The sequence below is a fragment of the Vanrija pseudolonga genome, chromosome 3, assembly GCF_020906515.1.
Source record: "Vanrija pseudolonga chromosome 3, complete sequence".
NCBI lineage: Eukaryota > Fungi > Basidiomycota > Tremellomycetes > Trichosporonales > Trichosporonaceae > Vanrija > Vanrija pseudolonga.
In genome coordinates, this window is record NC_085851.1 from 2,593,896 (window position 1) to 2,611,308 (window position 17,413).

The 17,413-nt window shown below is 60.9% G+C and overlaps 4 protein-coding genes across 4 annotated transcripts; 2 read left to right on the forward strand and 2 right to left on the reverse strand.

Annotated features, from left to right (window-relative positions):
* The first annotated feature begins 22 nt into the window (after positions 1 to 22).
* Positions 23 to 1,815, forward strand: hoxN (High-affinity nickel transport protein). Its single transcript, XM_062771109.1, has 4 exons — positions 23 to 251; positions 301 to 464; positions 593 to 884; positions 933 to 1,815. Exons 1-4 carry the CDS (start codon positions 99 to 101, stop codon positions 1,734 to 1,736), a joined length of 1,413 nt encoding a protein of 470 aa, XP_062627093.1. The 5' UTR covers positions 23 to 98; the 3' UTR covers positions 1,737 to 1,815.
* A 58-nt stretch (positions 1,816 to 1,873) lies between these two features.
* Positions 1,874 to 4,527, reverse strand: LOC62_03G004590 (uncharacterized protein; the record flags this gene model as incomplete). The annotated part of the gene is made up of 8 exons (XM_062771110.1): positions 1,874 to 2,746; positions 2,784 to 3,008; positions 3,044 to 3,304; positions 3,344 to 3,507; positions 3,550 to 3,738; positions 3,794 to 4,064; positions 4,252 to 4,394; positions 4,446 to 4,527. 8 exons carry the CDS (start codon positions 4,525 to 4,527, stop codon positions 1,874 to 1,876), a joined length of 2,208 nt encoding a protein of 735 aa, XP_062627094.1.
* Positions 4,528 to 5,386: 859 nt separating this feature from the next.
* Positions 5,387 to 11,692, forward strand: apsA (Anucleate primary sterigmata protein A). The gene is made up of 5 exons (XM_062771111.1): positions 5,387 to 5,650; positions 5,917 to 6,492; positions 6,540 to 6,831; positions 6,873 to 11,276; positions 11,329 to 11,692. Exons 2-5 carry the CDS (start codon positions 6,070 to 6,072, stop codon positions 11,508 to 11,510), a joined length of 5,301 nt encoding a protein of 1,766 aa, XP_062627095.1. The 5' UTR covers positions 5,387 to 5,650; positions 5,917 to 6,069; the 3' UTR covers positions 11,511 to 11,692.
* An 11-nt stretch (positions 11,693 to 11,703) lies between these two features.
* On the reverse strand, positions 11,704 to 17,291 carry gpt1 (UDP-glucose:glycoprotein glucosyltransferase; the record flags this gene model as incomplete). The annotated part of the gene is made up of 21 exons (XM_062771112.1): positions 11,704 to 12,001; positions 12,061 to 12,086; positions 12,141 to 12,530; positions 12,569 to 12,746; positions 12,784 to 12,879; positions 12,919 to 13,018; positions 13,056 to 13,681; positions 13,727 to 13,792; positions 13,834 to 13,933; positions 13,972 to 14,246; positions 14,296 to 14,783; positions 14,830 to 15,016; positions 15,052 to 15,111; positions 15,146 to 15,391; positions 15,428 to 15,504; positions 15,539 to 15,972; positions 16,008 to 16,236; positions 16,274 to 16,387; positions 16,440 to 16,729; positions 16,769 to 17,134; positions 17,170 to 17,291. The coding sequence occupies 21 exons, from the start codon at positions 17,289 to 17,291 to the stop codon at positions 11,747 to 11,749; spliced, it is 4,725 nt and encodes a 1,574-aa protein (XP_062627096.1). The 3' UTR covers positions 11,704 to 11,746.
* Between the last annotated feature and the right edge of the window lie 122 nt (positions 17,292 to 17,413).

The following is a 17,413-nucleotide window of genomic DNA, read 5'->3' on the forward strand; positions in this document are numbered from 1 at the left end:
TCTCTCATAACTCCCAATCCCCCCCCGTCCATCTCTTGCTTCTTCTTCTCCTCCATGTACCCATACTGATCGACTGACTGGATACCCAACCCATACCAATGAACCTCCGCAGCCTCCCCCGCCCCACACTCCTCGGGCGCGCGGTCGCCCTCATCGGCGGCGAGCTGCTCTTCAACGCCGCGATGTGGGTCGCGGCGGGTATTGCCTTTGGGCAGCGGGACGGCTTGCTAGGCATCGCCTTGCTGGCTTGGGTGAGTCGAACTGAAGTTCCAGTGGACTGGCAGCTCACACACGCCCCAGACGCTCGGCCTTCGACACGGCCTCGACGCAGACCACATCTCGGCGATTGACAACGCGACCCGCCAGATGGTCAGCATGGGCCAGCTGCCCCTCACCTGCGGGCTGTTCTTCAGCCTGGGCCACTCGACAATTGTTATCGCTGTGAACGTGGCTATTGCTGTCAGGTGAGTGTGGCCGTGTGGAGCATGCGGTTTCACTCCAGTGAGACCGGTGACCCGCCACCATGCCTTCCCAACTTCCGTCGGCATCTCCCCATCCCCTCTTCTCATCGGGCCACCCGCTAACCACCCAGCGTCGACATCTACGACAAGCTCGACAAGGTCGGCTCGGTCGGCGGCATCGTCGGCACGTCGGTCTCCGCTAGCTTCCTCTTCCTCGTCGCGTGCATCAACACCTTCTTCCTCGTCGGCGCGATCAGGTATCGCAAGAAGCAGAAGGCACGGGTCAAGGCCGGCCTTCCCCCAGAGGAGGGCGACCCGACCGCGATCCAGGGCGGCGGGTGCTTGGTGCGCATTATCGCGCCGATCATGCGCGCGGTCGACAAGCCGTGGAAGCTGTATCCCGTGGGCATTCTGTTCGGCTTTGTGAGTGCAGCTGCCGCCCATGTGTAGAGCCAGCTGACCCACGCCCAGGGCTTCGACACGGCCTCCTCCATCGCCCTCCTCGCCATCTCGGCCATCGCGGCGCGCGGACCAAAGGGCGAGGCCATCAGCCACGGCAAGGTCGTGATCCTGCCGTTCCTCTTCACGGCGGGCATGTCGCTCGTCGACAGCCTCGACTCGGTGCTCATGCTGTACGCGTACGCGCAGCCAAACCTCAAGGGCGCGGACGGCAAGCTGCACCTGTTCTACCGGCCGCTCAGGCTCCAGGCGGACGTGGAGAGCGTCGCACCGCTCAACTCGCCCGTCGCCGAGTCGTCTGAGCCCCGGCCGCCGCTCCCCCGCGACGACAGCAAGACGGACAGCAAGCTCAACGACGACGAGACGATCGTCGAGGCACAGGCCGAGGAACACAACGCCCGCATGCTCGCCGCCAAGGCGAGCACCATCTCCTCCCTGTCCATCAGCCTCACGCTCCTCTCCATCCTCGTCGCGCTCAGCATCTCGCTCATCGAGATCATGGGCCTCATCGGCGAAAACTGCACCCAGTGCCGCGAGGCCGCTGAGGCCGAGGACGGCGGCGGACTCGCGGGCAGCTGGTGGCGCGCTTGGGCGAGGGCCAACGACGCAAGCGGGTACGTCGGCGCCGCGATTGTGGGCTGCTTTGTCGCCATCCTCATTGCGTACCATGTCGCCCGGTGGCTTTGGAAGAAGCGGGCGGCGAAGCGCCGCGCTGCACACGAGGAACAGGCTCAGTCGCAGACGCAGTACGCGGATGAAGACGAGGCACGGGCGCGGAGCCCAGTCGAGAACGAGGCAGAGACACCGCAAACATAGACGCAAGAAGCACACCCCACTACCACCCACGTTCTCGTGTAGATCTTACATGTTCATGCATGTTTTAGAACACGGTACACTCTCGCTTCTGTCACAATAATGACTATTTTGCTGTCATCAACCCCAAAGCAGTCAAGTTACCTGCCAAACTGGTAGTTGTCACCCTGGTAGTTGTTATCACGGCCGAAACCAGCACCAGGGAAGCCCTCGTTGTTGGGACGCTGCTGACCCCACTGGCCCTGCTGCTGCTGTTGCTGCTGCTGCTGGCCCCACTGGCCCTGCTGCTGCTGGTTGCCACCCCACTGCTGCTGCTGGTTCTGCTCGTTGCCACCACCAAAGCTGTAGTTGTCCTGCTGGAAGCCCTGGTCGCGGCCGAACTGGTGCTGAGGCTGCTGGTAGCTCTGGTCCTGGCCAAACTGTTGGCCGCCGCCAGCTCCGTGCTGGGGCTGCTGCTGCAAGTTGCTCTCGTCGGCACCACGCCACGCGTTGGAGCCACCCGAGCCGAAGCCCTGCTGCCATGGCATCTTGCCGCTCGCGAGGTCCTGGCCGGCGTTCAAATAGCTCGCACCGGGCATGTGGCCACCCTGAGCGGCAATGACAGCCTGAAGGCCACCATCGGGAAGGAGAGGGTTGTGGACATGGGCAGTGTCGGTCGAGTTGTCGCCGATACGCTTGTTCTTGCCACCCTTGACGCTGTCGGCTGTAAGGCGGTCGATGGCCTGGTTCTTGTTGCCTCCAAGCTCGTTGAGCCACTTGCCCATGTGGTTGAACATTTCGTTCTGAATTTGGGCTGAGGCAAGGTCAGCGGTACCCAACGTGGCGTGATTGAGGCACTCACACTGGGGGTTGCGGAAGTCGGGGTGGTGGAGCACCTGGAGAACGTCCTCGGCGATCGCCTGGGGGTTCTGCTTGGGGTCGTCCCATGCCCTGACGACACGCTCGACTGTGTACTTGACAATGATCTTGGCAATCTCACCAGCGGGCTGGTTTAGGAGAAGGGCAAAGTGGTCCTAGCAATGTCAGCGGGTGTCACAACGCGTCTCCTACCTTGGAGAGGAACGAGTGCGTAGGGTCCGACGCGTTCCAGTCGTTCCAAACCTCGTACTGGTCGTGTGAGTCAATGACGGCCTGCGACGACGTCTGCAGAGCGTTGGTAGCGTTGCCAATCAGAGGCTTGACAAACGGCTCCATCGTGGTGATGACGAAGATGGACACCGAGTTGCTAATCTTCTCAGTGAGGGAGCTAAGACCGGGGATGCGGTCGATAGTTCTCTGCTACGTTAGCACTGTCTGAGTCATAAACCCACCTCGACACTCTTCATGACCGAGTCACGGAACGAGAGGATCTGCCAAAGAACCTTGTAGAGATCCTGGGGGCTCAGCTGCTCGGCACCGGACTGAGCGCCGGCAGCACGGTTCTGAACTCTCTCCATCTCGGCATTAAGCTCCTGCCCGTCGCTACCGGGGAGGTCGAAGAACATTGTGCGCAGGCGGTTGGCCGACGAGGACTGCACCTCCTCAACCGTCTTGGCGTGGCTGATCTTGGAAACGAGGTCGGAGACTGAGGCCTGTTAAGTTAGCATCTTGCCATTCGCTCACGCGCTTACCTGGCTGAGGTGGTCGGTCGCCTCACCCATAAGCGAGTGAATGAAGTCGGCCCCACCGAACGTGCCGGTGACGAGGGGGTACACGTCACGTCCGTTGGGGGCGCGGATCTTGACATTCTGACCAACGTGAGGGAACACGTTCTGGTGGCCCATGGAAATGAGGGCTGCGTGGTTGGCTTTTTACTCTCATGCGGTTGGTTGCTTACCCAGTTCACAGTAGTTGGAGTGGGCGGTGAAGTCCTCAAGTGTGTGGAGGAAGGTGCCCAGAAGGCGGAACGCCTCGTACTGGTCGTTCTTGTCGCCAGTCTGCTTGAACTTGCGACCAAGCTCGATACACTGGATCATGAGGCGCCTGACAAGAGCCTTGGATGTGTCCCAGCCACCCTGCTCATTGGCTGTGGGGGTGTTAGCGATTGCGTCGTATCGACCCAAGGCCACATCACCACACACCAATGTAGTTCTTCATGCCCGTCTGGGGGTCAATCTCGAGCTCCCTCGGGTCGATAGGGCCACGGAGACGGGGGTCGTACTGCCTGGCATCCTCTCCATCGGCGTAACCCTTGGGGTTGTCAATGTGCTCAACGGGGAGGTAGCAGCCGACGCGCTCCTTGGTGGCCTCAAACTCGTTGGTAACGTAACCGTGAGCGAGGAAGCCGAGGACAAGAACCACGTTGAGAATAGTCTGGAGGTTGGCCTTCTTGAGCGCACCGACGTCGACAGCCTAGGAACAAAATCAGTCACGGCCGAGCGCGCGAGGCTGTGCGGTAAACTCACCTGACTGTAATCGCGCAGCCAGTTGCCTTGAGCCCCCCGTTAGCACTGATCGCCCCGGCACCCATATGACACTCACCAAAGTAGACCTGTGCTTATTAGCCAGATGTCCAGAAGACGAGATCCACGCAACTCACACGCTTCACGTCCAGGCCAGTAAACTTGGTTCCACGGCTGAGGAAGCCACTGCCAGTGACCTTGAGCATGTCGACGAGAATGTCCTCGATATCGCCATGGCGGAACGCCTTGTCCTCGAGATAAGAGAACGAAGGAATGTTGCCTAGGAATACATCAGACGGATGTCGCGTGAGGGCCCCTTATCGTCGCTCACCTGCGCCAAAGGCTGCAACCTGGGGGGTGAAGGAGAGGGCGATAATGGCCACGAGGGCGAGGATGAGGAAGGACCTCGTCATGGCGGTGCGTGCGGTCGGTCGAGTGTCACCTGGTGAGTGGATAGTAACCTGTGGTTTGGGGGGTGGGTGTCCAGTGGCGATGGGATTGAGTTGGAGGGGGAAGGGAGGGGAGGATCGAGGATTGTGGGATCTCTGTGATTAAATATATATGACGCGAGTGTGAAACTTGGTCGTCGTTAAGACGACGAGCAGCTGGCTGGTGGGCGTGCTGCACCACTCACTGCCTTGCCTCGCCGTCATGGGCGCGCGCGCGCGACACGACATCACTCATTGCCGTCTGCCCACGCCCCCCTTTCCCTTCCCTTCACCCGGGGCCTGGCACCGGGGCGCATGCTGGTGGTGATCTGGAACACAGTCTTGGCAGGGAAACGCCATGCGCTATGACCGAATTTGGCCCATCATGTGAATTATGTAATCTCACGTGTGGCTCAACAACTCTATTCATCCCCCCCTCTTTTGTCACGCGAGGTGGCCCAGATTCCATGGCCGCCCAGCGTGACAGGCGGCTGGCTGGCCGCGGTAGACCTGGGCTAGTTTGTCCCTTGGGTCGAATGCCCTTCGTCGCCGCCCACCCAGGAGTCCAGGCCAAAACCCACCCCACCCCCTGCACGCGCCGGAGAACAAGCGTCGCACGTCAGACTCGCGGTCCGGGTCGTCGCGCCGTCGCCCCCGATGCACCACCACACGCGCATCGCGCACCGCGCGTGCCGTGCCCCATACCGCACCGCACCGTACCGGCCAGCGCCGTACCTGGTTTGGGTGCTTGCTTGGGTGCGAATCGAGAATGGCTTGCAATCGGGGCTGGTTAGGTTAGATGCAAGACCAAACACTGGTTGGTGCATGGTGTGTGCCAGTGTGCCAAACACCAACCCACAAACCACTCTACCCCCTTCCCGTTTGTGTGAGACCTTCCTTACAACATTGCAACTTGGCCATATACAACATTGTCTTTTGCCTCGCACGGGTTGGCGCCAGCAAAAGTCACACACACTCTTTAACACCCACACTTGACCTTGTCATCTTGAACACACCCCATTGCCTTGACCAAGGACGACTTGCCCCGCCCGCACCCACCGCTTCAACGTCGAGAGGTAAACAGATCAACCCTGCAACGGCCCAGAGCGTGAGTGTGCACAAAAACACAAACACACCCACCCACCCACCTACAACCCACATCCCTTCCTCCTCCCGCTCTCGACACCGGCACCCGGCTGTCCTAGTCCACCACCACACGCGCCGCCGCCGCCTCCTCCTCCCTTCCTTCCTCGAGCTGTGAATTCCACATGTCCTAATCGGGACGTCCCGCCATAGACACACCACCCATGCTTCTATTGCCCCAACCACCCAGACACCTCCTCTGATCGGCCAGTTGCTAATGCCTCTTCGTAGCGTCTGCAACACTCCCCTCGCAACGCTTGAACCCGTCACTTTGATCTTGGACACCACACACACACTCAAGTTACATTCTACCATTTCATTCAACGAGTCATCGACTCTCCAACACTGTAGCCGTTCATTGCTCTCACCGAGCAGTGTCGCAACATGGAGGACCCCTTTGGCTCGACGCCCATCGAAGGCGCCGGCGTGCGCAAGAAGCGCTCTCGCGGCAACCTCCTAAACCCCCTTCCTGCTCCGCCAGGGTCGGACGCCATCGCGGAACAGCTAGAGCGTGCGGCTTCGCCAGAACTAGTCGTCACCGACCTGAATGCCGTGTCACTCCGTCAACAGCTCCAGCAGCTGCTCGAGCACAAGGGCCAGCAGGCCCAGGTTGTGGGCCAGATGGGCCAAAACATCCTCGCTCAGCAGGCCGAACTGGAAGAGCGGATCCAGTCCCTCGGCGACATGGACGAGGACGGCGACGACATTGGTCACGACACCCATGCCAAGCTTCTCGAGCTGCAGGAGGCAATGAAAGGCTGGGACTCGGACAACCAAGGAATCATGCGTGAGCTGGGTGGATCCAAGGTAAGTTGCTAGCACACTCGACTTCTCCGGCCCGCTTACCCCACTAGTTTCTGGACGCGCACATTGTCCCCACCGTCGACGCCATAACGCCTGGCAAGAAGTCCAACGGCGAGACGCCTGTGACATTGTCACGGCGTCAACGCAATGCGCAGCACCGAGCACTCGACATGGAGTTTGCCACCGAGATTGGCCAAAACCTCTTAGTCGAGGTGCGAAGATTGCAGGCCCTCCTCAACGAACGGGATCGTGCCATCGGGCAACTGGGCGAGGAGAAGGATGGCTGGGAAGCGGAGCGCGGAGAGCTGGTGGCTGCGGTTCGGACGGCTGAAAGCACCGCAGGTAGGTTGTGAAGACGTGGCGACCGAGCGCCCGTGCGCTAGTTCACATCACTCACATTGGAACAGAGCGGTACAAGGACGACAACTGGAACCTCGAAGTCGCGCTCCAGGAGCTGCGATCAAACCACCAGGATGTTCAATCGCAGCTCACAAAGGCTTCTGGCGAGCAAACTCGTCTCACAAAGTCCCTCGCTGCTGTTCGCGAGGCAGCCGAGACGCACAAGTCTGAGGCCGAAAGGCACGCACAGACTATCGACGAAATGAAGTTCAAGCACGAGACAGAGATGGCCCAGGCTCGCAAGGCAACGGCAGGTCTCGTCAGAGACAAGAGCGACCTCCTCAGCGAGCTCACCAACGAACGTCAGCGCCATGTCAATGCGCTCAAGTCTAGGTCCAACCGCCTCGGCAGCCCTCTTGTCCGCGGCGGCGATGACCTCGAGGACGACGATGAAGACGTTTTCCTCGGCGGTGACGGCCATGGACGGCCACGCAAGGGACCTGGCTTCGATGCCAACGACAACGCTCTCTCTCCCTCTCAGCTCTACGCCTCCGACTTTGAATCCCCCGACAACACTCCCAACAGGTCCTTGTCCCTCTCCCGCTCGCCCCTTGGTGAGATGTACGTCAATGAGGTCGAGGAGCTCCGCGAGTCCCTCGCTCGTGCCCAGGAGGAGATTGCGTACCTCAAGGACGACCTTCGCCGCACCCAGGACGACGATGAAGTCGACGAGTTTGGCACTCGCACACCGGCACATGGTGTCGACGATGACACTCTCAAGGCGTCCCGCGGTGGCAGAAGTGTCGGTCGCGGCAGGAGAGGAGGACGAGGTGGAAGAGGAATTGCCGCCTCCATCACCCGCAAGCTCGGCTTCCCTCGCGCCTCGTCTGGTCTCAGCACCGGTTCTGCAGACCAGAGCTTCAACTCGGGCTCGTCTGGAACCCCTGATCTTCTTCGCAACCGCAGCATCGACTCGTCTTCGGCCCCTCTCGTCTCTTCGCCGTTGGCCAACCGTAACGCTACCCTCGGCGAGTCGCTCGGTGACTCTCTCGGCGAAGATTGGGAGCCCAGGCACAGCCGCAGCATTTCGGATGTCAGCTTCAAGTCGACTGGCGAGGATCTTGATTCGGTTCACGCCCACATTGTCGGCCCCAATGTTGCTCTCAGCGACGAGCTGACAGCCGAAACCGGTGCCTATGCCGACGCCGGTGTCATGACCGAGCGGTGGTCGCCTGGCACATCGCCCGTCCGCGCCTTACCGACATCCGACACCCTGGCAACTATCACTGCCGGTGATGCCGAGGCTGAGGAGACAACTCCATCCAAGAAGACGATTGCCCTTCCACCCTTTCGCCCCGAGTCGTCTCTCTCCGAGTTCCGTACCGACACCGAGACGGAGACCGACTTCGAGGACGCCCGGGAGACTGTCGGCACGCTCACCCCTGTCCAGTCTACCTCCGAACTCCCGACCGATACTGATGACTATGCCACCGCAACCGGTGGCGATTCAAGCGCCGGCGAGGACAGCGATGACGACAAGCACACCAGCCGCCTTCGTTCGTTCGCCCCGGTCGGCCTCGGCTTGGGCGCTGCTGCTGCCGCGGCTGGTGGCTGGGCAGAGGCCCGCCGCGTCTCTCGCATGGCCAGCCGAGACAAGGTCAACGAGCGCGTCGTCGAGGTTCCCGTCGAGAAGATCGTGGAGCGTATCGTCGAGGTGCCCGTCGAGAAGATTGTCGAGAGGGAAGTCATCAAGGAGGTCCCTGTCGAGAAGATTGTCGAAAAGGAGGTCATCAAGGAGGTCATCAAAGAGGTCCCCGTCGACCGCATCGTCGAAAAGGAGGTCATCAAGGAGGTTGCCGTCGAGAAGATTGTGGAACGCATCGTCACCGTCCCTGTGGATCGCATCGTCGAGAAGGAGGTCTTTGTCGACAAGATCGTCGAGAAGGAGGTCTTTGTTGACAAGATCGTTGAGAAGGAGGTCTTTGTCGACAAGCCCGTCGAGGTCTTCGTTGACCGCGAGGTGATCGTCGAGAAGCCAGTCGACCGGATCGTCGAAAAGATCGTCGAGGTCGAAAAGATTGTCGAACGCGAGGTCATCGTCGAGAAACCCGTCGAGGTCATCGTCGAGAAGATTGTCGACCGTCCTGTCGAGGTCATTGTCGAGAAGATCGTCGAGAAGCCCGTCGAAATCGAGAAGATTGTCGAGGTCGAACGGGTGGTCGAGGTCCCCAAGATCGTCGAGGTCGAGAAGCACGTCGAGAAGGTTGTTGACCGCCACGTCGAGGTGCCCAAGATCGTCGAAGTCGAAAAGATTGTCGAGCGCATCGTCGAGGTACCCGTCAACGTCGACGTGGAGAAGATTGTCGAAAAGGAAGTCATCAAGGAAGTCCCCGTGGACCGCATTGTCGAGGTCGAGAAGATCGTCGAAAAGATCGTCGAGACTCGCGTCGAGGTCCCAGTCGAAGTCCCCATCGAGCGCATCGTGGAGGTCGAAAAGATTGTGGAGAAGACTGTCGAGGTTCCCGTCGAGGTCGAGAAGATCGTCGAGGTTCTTGTCGAGGTTCCTGTCGAAAAGATTGTCGAAAAGACAGTCGAGGTTCCTGTCGAGAAGATCGTCGAAGTGGAGAAGATTGTGGAGGTGGAGAAGATTGTGGAAGTGGAGAAGATTGTCGAGGTGGAGAAGGTCGTCGAGCGGCTCGTCGAAGTCCCAGTCGAGGTCGAACGCATCGTGGAACGCCAAGTCGAGGTCCCCGTCGAGGTCGAGAAGATCGTCGAACGCCACATCGAAGTTCCTGTGGAGAAGATTGTCGAGCGGATCGTCGAGGTCGAGAAGGTTGTCGAGGTGCCGGCCACCTTGGCCCCAGACGCGGCGACCCGCGAGCCGATCACTCCGGTTACGGCTATGGCACCACGCTCGCCCGACCTTGGATTCTACCGTGTCTCTCCCGGCGCAAACTTCGACTTCTTGAAGGCACCGCCAACTCCTCAGATGATGGGCCGTCGTGCTTCGTCATCGTCCTTATCAGGACACGGACGCCTCATCGAAGCGGATGCCAGTGCTGGCCAGCCTCGCTCTCGCGACTTGGCACATGCCGACGTGGATGGTCTGCCGCCGCACATTCCCGTGCACCTTCAGGCTGCCGAGACGCCTGCACCGGACAAGACCCGCCCCCCTCAGATGCACCTTCCTCCTCCGCCCCCGGTCCCACCGCCCGCCGACGTTCCGATCAAGACAATGTCGACTGGCCCAACGCGCCCCGTCTCACCACCTCCCGACGACTTCCTGTCCCGTGCCATTTCGCCAAATGGTACTACCCGCGGCCCCAAGAAGTCTAGCCGATCCGCTCCCACGGCAGCCGGTGCAGCCATCCGCGTCGCTGGCGGCGCTCCATCATCTATGGGCCCTCCCACCAACCTCCACCGCGGAACGTCATTCAACAGCAGTGGCCGCAAGACTCCTGGCAACAAGGAGGTGGATGCGTGGCAGAAGTCTCGCGACACGGTCAAGCGCAAGGCCACCCAGGTCATCAACGAGAATGGCAAGATTGGCACTACCGGATACACGTCTGCCAACTCCAGCGTATCCGACTTCCGGGAGCGCAACGCGTCGTTCACCTCGATCGAGAGTGTCGTTCCTCCAAAGACGCAGCGCGCTGCTCAGCCACAAACGCCATCCACGGACCCCAGCACGATCCACTCGATCACGCAGACCATGATCGGCGAGTACCTCCACAAGTACACGCGCCGCACCATCGGTCGCGGAATGTCGGAGAACCGCCATCGCCGATTCTTCTGGGTGCACCCGTACACAAAGACCCTCTACTGGTCTACCCAGGACCCTGGCAGCAGTTCGGCTTCCGAGTCCAAGGCCAAGAGCGTGTTCATCTCGGCTGTCCGTGTTGTTGACGACTACAACTCTGCTCCCCCTGGCCTCTACCAAAAGTCGATTGTCGTCACGACTCACGGCCGCGAAATCCAGTTTACGGCGCCGTCAAAGGCTCGACACGACTTATGGATGAGCGCGCTCAACTTCCTGCTCCAGCACCAGCAGCCCCCATCGAACACTGATGGCTTCGCTACCGAGACGACAAACGACAACACAACCAGGAGTCGTCGCCTTTCTGTCATTCCCGACGAGCACGGCCAGCTCCGTTCACCAAAGTCGCGCTTAAGCATGCGGAGTATGGACTCTAACGGTGCGACACCACGGGCGTCGCAAGTGCGCCCTACATCGTCGTTGAGCGCTCGAAAGCGAGTTGGCACCCCTGCCGACACGTACTTGCGCCGGCACCAGGTTCCGCAGCCCAACTTTGGCGGCCACCGTTACAAGGGAGCGTACAAGGGTGTCCCAATCGCCGACGTTGCTGCCCTGGAGCAGGACTATGACCAGGTTGCCCGTGACGATGAGGACTTTGACGAATCGTTTGAGGGCCTTGACAATGTCAGAGGTGAGTGTTTGTGTCTTCTGCGTCATTCTTTTAGCGGCTAACACTCGCGCAGCATGCTGTGACGGACGACACACCGTCGGTCACGACCACCACCATCATCACCACAACTCGACGTCGTCTGGCGCCCAGACGCCTGCCCGTGCCATGACACCAGTGCGCACCCAGACACCGTCAATTAGATCGCGTGCCAGCTCGATTCTGTCTACCGTTCGCCGCAACACGGTCAGCAACTGAGGCGTGAACATGTTTGCTTATAGTAATGGTAGTGCTATCCTTCTCTCCTACCTGCTCATTCAGGATAACCCCCTTGTATCGAGCGCCTACCAGCTTCCGTCGTAACGATCATGACTTGACCCCCCCTCTATACTTATAAATCGTCCCCCAGGGCTCTGTTTGATGTGACATACACTGTGTGCAACGTTCAAGATTCTTTCTGTATGCAGCTGCATGCTAGTGACTGTAATCTACTACTAGAGCTCGTCGTCGATGTGGCCAGAGGTCTTGTCCTCTGTTTCCTCCTGTGCAGCCGGCTTGTCCTCGGCGGCCTTGGGCTCGTCGCCGGCCTTTGCCTTTCCACTGCCACCAACAGGGCCGCTGGCGAGGTCGTCGACATTGGCCGCGAGGGCACCAGCGCCCGACTCGAGCGAGGCAGCGAAAGCGGCAATCTCGCGGTCATAGGTGTCCCATTCAGGGATCTGTCGGGCGCGGACCAACTTGGGCTCTTTCTAGCGCCAGTGTCAGAAAATCTCTCACAGCTCCTGAATGTAACGCGGTTAGTACTCACTGTCAACGGGTTCTGGCACAGGTCGACTAGGAAGGAATGGGTCAGCGCCTTCCGCGGTGTGGCGCCGAGCTAGTGCTTACTGGTTTTGGCGCGCGCCAGGCTCTCGTCGCTGCACCATGTCTGGCACCAGAGCCACTCCTGGTCGAGCGTGAAGATGGGAATCACGTCCTGCATCGAGTTGGGCAGGTCCTGGTCGAGGTTGGCGAGCGAGTTCGGGTCCGCCGACAGGGCGTGGTACTGCCCGCGCAGGCGGTCGCCGGCCGCGAACTGGCGGAAGCGCTTCAGGTCGACGACGTACAGCGCCGAGATGTGGTACGGGCGTCCGCGGAGCTCGTTCTTCCAGTAGCCCGTCTTCCAGAAGCGGAAACCCTCCATCTCCTCGCGGTCGTCGCCCATTGGCGGGTAGCCGTAGACGTGGCCCTTGATGTCGAGATCAACCAGCTCCTTCATGTCGACACGGACGATTTGGTCTGTGCGTGAGTGTGGCGTATACACAAGCGGCTCTCACCAGCATCAACGAAGATGACCTTGTCGAGGTCCATGGGGAACAGGACGTCAAGGAAGAGGATCTTGTAGGCCCAGATGATGCGCTGCTTCTCCGTCTGGGCACGAAGCCAGTGGGGCCACTTGTACGTCACGAGCTCGTAGTCGAAGCCGTACTCCTTGGCGAGGTGTGGGAGGAAGTTCTGGGGCGTAAGTTGCTTGGACTACGTGTCAACTCACAATGAAGGTAGGCGACAGGAAGTTCTCGATGAACCAGAACTTGACCGTGCTCTCTGTGTGCTTCATAACGCTGAGGATCATGATGGACGCGAAGCGCTGCGGTGTCAGTTAAGTTTCCAAAGCGCGTCAACTGACCTCGTAAAGAAGGCCAGACGCCACAGTGAAGATGTTGATGTCTGCGTGGCGCGAGGCAGGCTTGGTAACGGCAGGTGAGAGTCCAACCATCTCCTTCATGCTGTAGCTGTTAGCACAGTTGCCTCAGTATTACGCACCGTCCAAAGACCGAGCCGACGAAGCCGGTGGGGTGGGACACCTCAGCGCTGGCCAGAACGTCCGCCTTCTCCATGCCTGGGCGGCGGCTGAAGCGGGGGTACAATGTGACGCCGTCAAACGCGGCGAGGGGGATGCCAACGCCCGACTCTTGGACGGTAGGGCTGTCCCATCCATCGGCACCGGCGCTGGTGAGCTCGAAGACCTCCTCCCCGCGGCCAGGGCGGATAGCCAGCTGGTAAACGCCAGGAGTGGCCTTGAACTGGAAGTATCCGAGGTTGGCCATGACCTGCGTGTCTGACGCAATCTTGTCACCGTCAAGCAGCTGGAGCTGGAGGCCGCGCGGAGGCGAGTTGCTCGCCTCACGTGCGTGGCCGTCAATGACGAGCTGCTGGAGGTCGAAGCGGACGTGGGTCGGCTCCTGGAGGTTGCCGAGAAGGAGGTTGTCGAGGTCGAGGAACGACTCCTTGGGGCGGACAATCCACGAGCCGGGAACGTCCATCGCGAGGGTGTAGATGGGTTTGGAGGGCATGTCCTCAAACGTGACGAGCGGCGCGACCTCGTTTCCGTCCACGTCGAATGAGAGCTTGGAGCGGAGGGACGAGCGGTAGAAGCGCTTGACCTTGACCTGTGGGTGTCAGTAGGCTGCGGAACAAGGAAAGCTTAGCCTTACCTCCTTGGCGGCGATGTTGGGGTCGAAGTAGACCTTGATAGCAACATGATCAATGTCCGAGAGGAGCTGAGTTGTCAGCTGCTGCGTTCGAAGACACCGTAGCTCACATCCAAAAGGGCAGACCACTTCTGCGCCTGCTCCGAGATGGGGTCGATGATGACTGCGGCTCGCAGGAGAGCCGAGTCCGGGTCTCCAACAGAGAACGAGCTTGAGGGGTAAGCGTTACGTTGGTTCGCTCCACTCACATGTCGTCGTCGTCAAGTTGGTCATAGCCGCGGGTACGCGCACCACGCAGAGGCGTGAAGATACCCTCAGCTCCCTGGGGCATGTATGAGGACGAGACGACGGACGAGGTGACGGCGAAGACGTTGGCGAGGGAGGCCGGGGGCATCTGGTCCGCATCGTCGAGGTACGTGTCGAGCAGGGCGATGAGGGGGTGAACGCGCTTGCGGAGCTCGTACTGCTCCAGAGCCTGCAGGTCGGCACGCTTGAAGTCGTCGGCAGTAACAGGGCCGATGAGCTGGGGAGATTAGCAGGTGATAGTCACTCCGACCGCCAAAACCACCTACACGGCCGTTGATGAGGATGTGGGGCTGCGAGCCCTGGATCTTGAGGTGCTCAGCGACACCCGCGCCCATTTTCCAGAACTCGGCGGCCGCCGCGTTGTCCGTGGCGAACCAGCCGCCTGAAGTGAACGAGTTGAGGGGGCGACCCTCCTCGTCCAATTCGGCGTCAGTGCCGTCCGCAGTAATCTTTCCGTCCTGATCAACGTTGTCCGTGAGGGCGTCGAGCTCCTTCAGATACTCGGAGAAGGCCTCGGGAGTCACGTCGTTCAGCTTTGCGTTGAAGATGAGCTGGTGGAGGAAGGTGGAGAGGCGAGGAGCACCAGCAGGGAGGGCCGTTCCGGCCGTCGGAACGTGGACAAAGCCGAGGCGTGAGGAGCACCGCTTGTCCTGAAGGTGGACGAGGGCATTCTCAATGAGCGCGCGAGACTCCGCTGAGTCGAGGTCACCGACGATCCAGGTGGTCAGGGGGACGGCCTTATTCTCGGTCTTGGCTGGGAATCGTTAGAAACACCGGTGACATGTGAAGGCACAACGTACACGGATAGATGAACTCGTGCATGAGGGTAAGCTCCAGACCCTTGAACACGTCCATAAGGTTGAACGAGAGCAGCTGGTTGACGCCAGGCGAAGGTACGATGAACTTGTTCCTGCGCGTGGCGGTCGTGGGCAGGTCGTAGAAGTAGTACCCGATGGTCTCGGGGTCGATAGGGTAGCCCGAGGCGATCTGGGGTCAGCTGGAGAAAGAAATGGCCAGCTCACCGCCTCCTGGAGGTACTGCAGCTGGGCCATGATGCCCGACTGGAGCTCCTGGGTCCATCCCTAGGCGTCAGCTTTGCTTCGCCCGTTACCCTACCTGTGAGAGCACAGTGTGCTTGCCGTTGAGGAAGAAGTGGCCAGAGGCAGACTCCTGCTTCGTAGCGCCGAGACGGGCAGCGTAAGCCTGGTTGGCGTCGATGAGCTTGTCGACAATGGGGCTGGCCTGGAGGTCGTCAAAGGAGAGGAGCTCGCCCGTAGTGTCGCTGTTATCCAGCGTCTTGGCGTACCCGTCCCTGGCCATGGTCTCGGTGATAACCAGCTCGCCGTTGGACTTGCGCGCGGTCTATGGCTCAGCTTTGCACCTTCCACAGACACTCACGCTGAGGAGGAACTCGCGGGCAGTGGCGCTGCCGAGGTTGACGTCGAGGTAGTAGTACGCCTTGGCGATTTTGCCGGCTGTATATCAGCGACACCCCCACAAAACACGCACAAGTCTCGTCGACATTGTCAAACATGGGCACGATACCAATGTGGAGCGGGATGCTGCGACCCAACAGGGTCGACACCGAGCCGAGGATGACGTCCAGGCCCTTGAGTGTCGCAAGGTCGATAACGAGCACGACATTCCAGGTGTTGCGGCTGATGAGGTGCAGCTGGCCGGGGTACATGGGGCGGAGGTAGCCTCCAATGTCCTTCGGCCACTGCTGGTACTGGCGGTCGGTTTCGAGGTCGTTGAGCCACGTGATGACCGGCTGTCCCTCGAGGCGGTCGCTGGCGTCAACGATGCCGTCGAGCGGGTCGTCCTCGGCCTGGGCTTGCCCGATGATCGGGTCAGAGATGATGTTGAACGCCTGCTCGGGCGTGAAGCCGAGGGAGAGCAGCGAGGTGATGTAGTGGCGCTCCTCGCGGATCGCCTTGAGCAGGCTGGTGGGTCAGTTTAGTGACAAGCCGCTACCCACCCAAACGCCGTCAGGTCAGTGTCCTTCAGCAGCCTTCCGTTGAGGTAGAACGACGGTCCGATCGGGTGCTGCACCGACAGGCGCTCGGCGCGCTCACGAATGTTGGCGGGCACGTCGACGTGGCGTGCCAGCGCGGCAGTGTACTTTGGCAGGTCCTGCGAGAGGGCGATGAAGGCCTCAAGGGGGTCCTCGGAGCGCTTGATGAGCGCGATGGCCTGGAGGCCGAGGTCTGGGTCGTCGTCAGCCGTGCCACGCCCCGCACTCACCTTTCGCCTCCGCGGGGGTCAGCGGGACGGCGAGCTCAGCCCACGGGTCGGTGCCGAACACCGCCGCGAACGGCTGCGACGAGTTAGACTTGGCCTCGAATGTAGCCTGCGCGTCTGGTGGGCCGGGTATCAGCGTCTCCGTTCGGGAACACACCAACCAACTCACTCCCGCCGTTGCCGCCCGCGCGGTCATCAACGACCAGATAATCCGTGTTCTTGAGGGCCATCTCGACGCCGTACCCCGCCAACGGGGTACGTGCGGTCCGCTCCCTGTCCGCCGCGGTGGGGCGGTAGCGCACGACGTACTGGAAGGACGGGTACGAAGCTGCATGGGCGTCGAGGTAGGTCAGGAGCGGGAGCGCGGCCGCCGAGGGCGAGTAGTAGAAGATTGCGTGCGCCTTGGCGGCGGGGTTGGACGCGCGGTCGAACGGCAGAGGGGAGTAGGCTGTCTTCGAGCTGGCATGTCAGCAGCATGTCCCCTCCAATGCCACTCACGCGACGTGCGCCTCGTCGTCGATGGACAGCTCGATGTCGCGCCGCAGCTCGTCGACGCCGCAGAAGCCCTTGCCGCGCCACTCGACCCATGCGTCGCACTCGGCCACGCCGAGCGCGGCCTCGTCGACGGCCGAATACGCCGAGAAGGCCGCCTCGACGCGCGGCGCGGCGGCGTGCAGCGCCAGGCCGAGGTTGAACGTGCTCTGCTCGGACGGGAGGGGCAGCAGCGCGTGCGTCTCGATCAGGCTCAGCGCCTGCTCGAGCACATCTTTCGCGCTTGCGTTCGCCCCCAGCGCCTGCGCGTGCGTCGTGAGCAGGCGCAGGAGGGGGAAGTAGACCTCTGGGCGCTCGTCGTAGATTGTTTCCCTGGCGTCAGTGGGTGGAAGGGAGGGAGGGCTCACAGGATCTCGAGGGACAGAGGAGGCGCCGACCAGCTCGTCTCGGCACTCACGCTGAACGGGGCGGTCGCTCCCGTGCCGCGTAGAACAGCGGCAACGCCCAGGGCGCTCGCTATCCACTTCATGGTTGTTGTTGCGATGTGGAAGTGTCGTCGTTGTCAGTCCCGACTTTGACTTCTTTGTGACGTGTTGTCCGCGTGGCACTGCGGGGCCACGCAAATGGCACCTCCACTTGGCGAGTCACCAA

What these genes read in the sequence shown, in the direction of transcription:
- hoxN (XM_062771109.1), top strand. Translation starts at nt 99, where the DNA reads ATGAACCTCCGCAGCCTCCCCCGCCCCACACTCCTCGGGCGCGCGGTC. An exon ending in GCATCGCCTTGCTGGCTTGG is followed by an intron (nt 252 to 300) that starts GTGAGTCGAACT and finishes CACACGCCCCAG; the next exon opens with ACGCTCGGCCTTCGACACGG. An exon ending in TGGGCATTCTGTTCGGCTTT is followed by an intron (nt 885 to 932) that starts GTGAGTGCAGCT and finishes ACCCACGCCCAG; the next exon opens with GGCTTCGACACGGCCTCCTC.
- apsA (XM_062771111.1), top strand. Translation starts at nt 6,070, where the DNA reads ATGGAGGACCCCTTTGGCTCGACGCCCATCGAAGGCGCCGGCGTGCGC. An exon ending in GACGGCTGAAAGCACCGCAG is followed by an intron (nt 6,832 to 6,872) that starts GTAGGTTGTGAA and finishes CCCGTGCGCTAG; the next exon opens with TTCACATCACTCACATTGGA. An exon ending in GGGCCTTGACAATGTCAGAG is followed by an intron (nt 11,277 to 11,328) that starts GTGAGTGTTTGT and finishes ACACTCGCGCAG; the next exon opens with CATGCTGTGACGGACGACAC.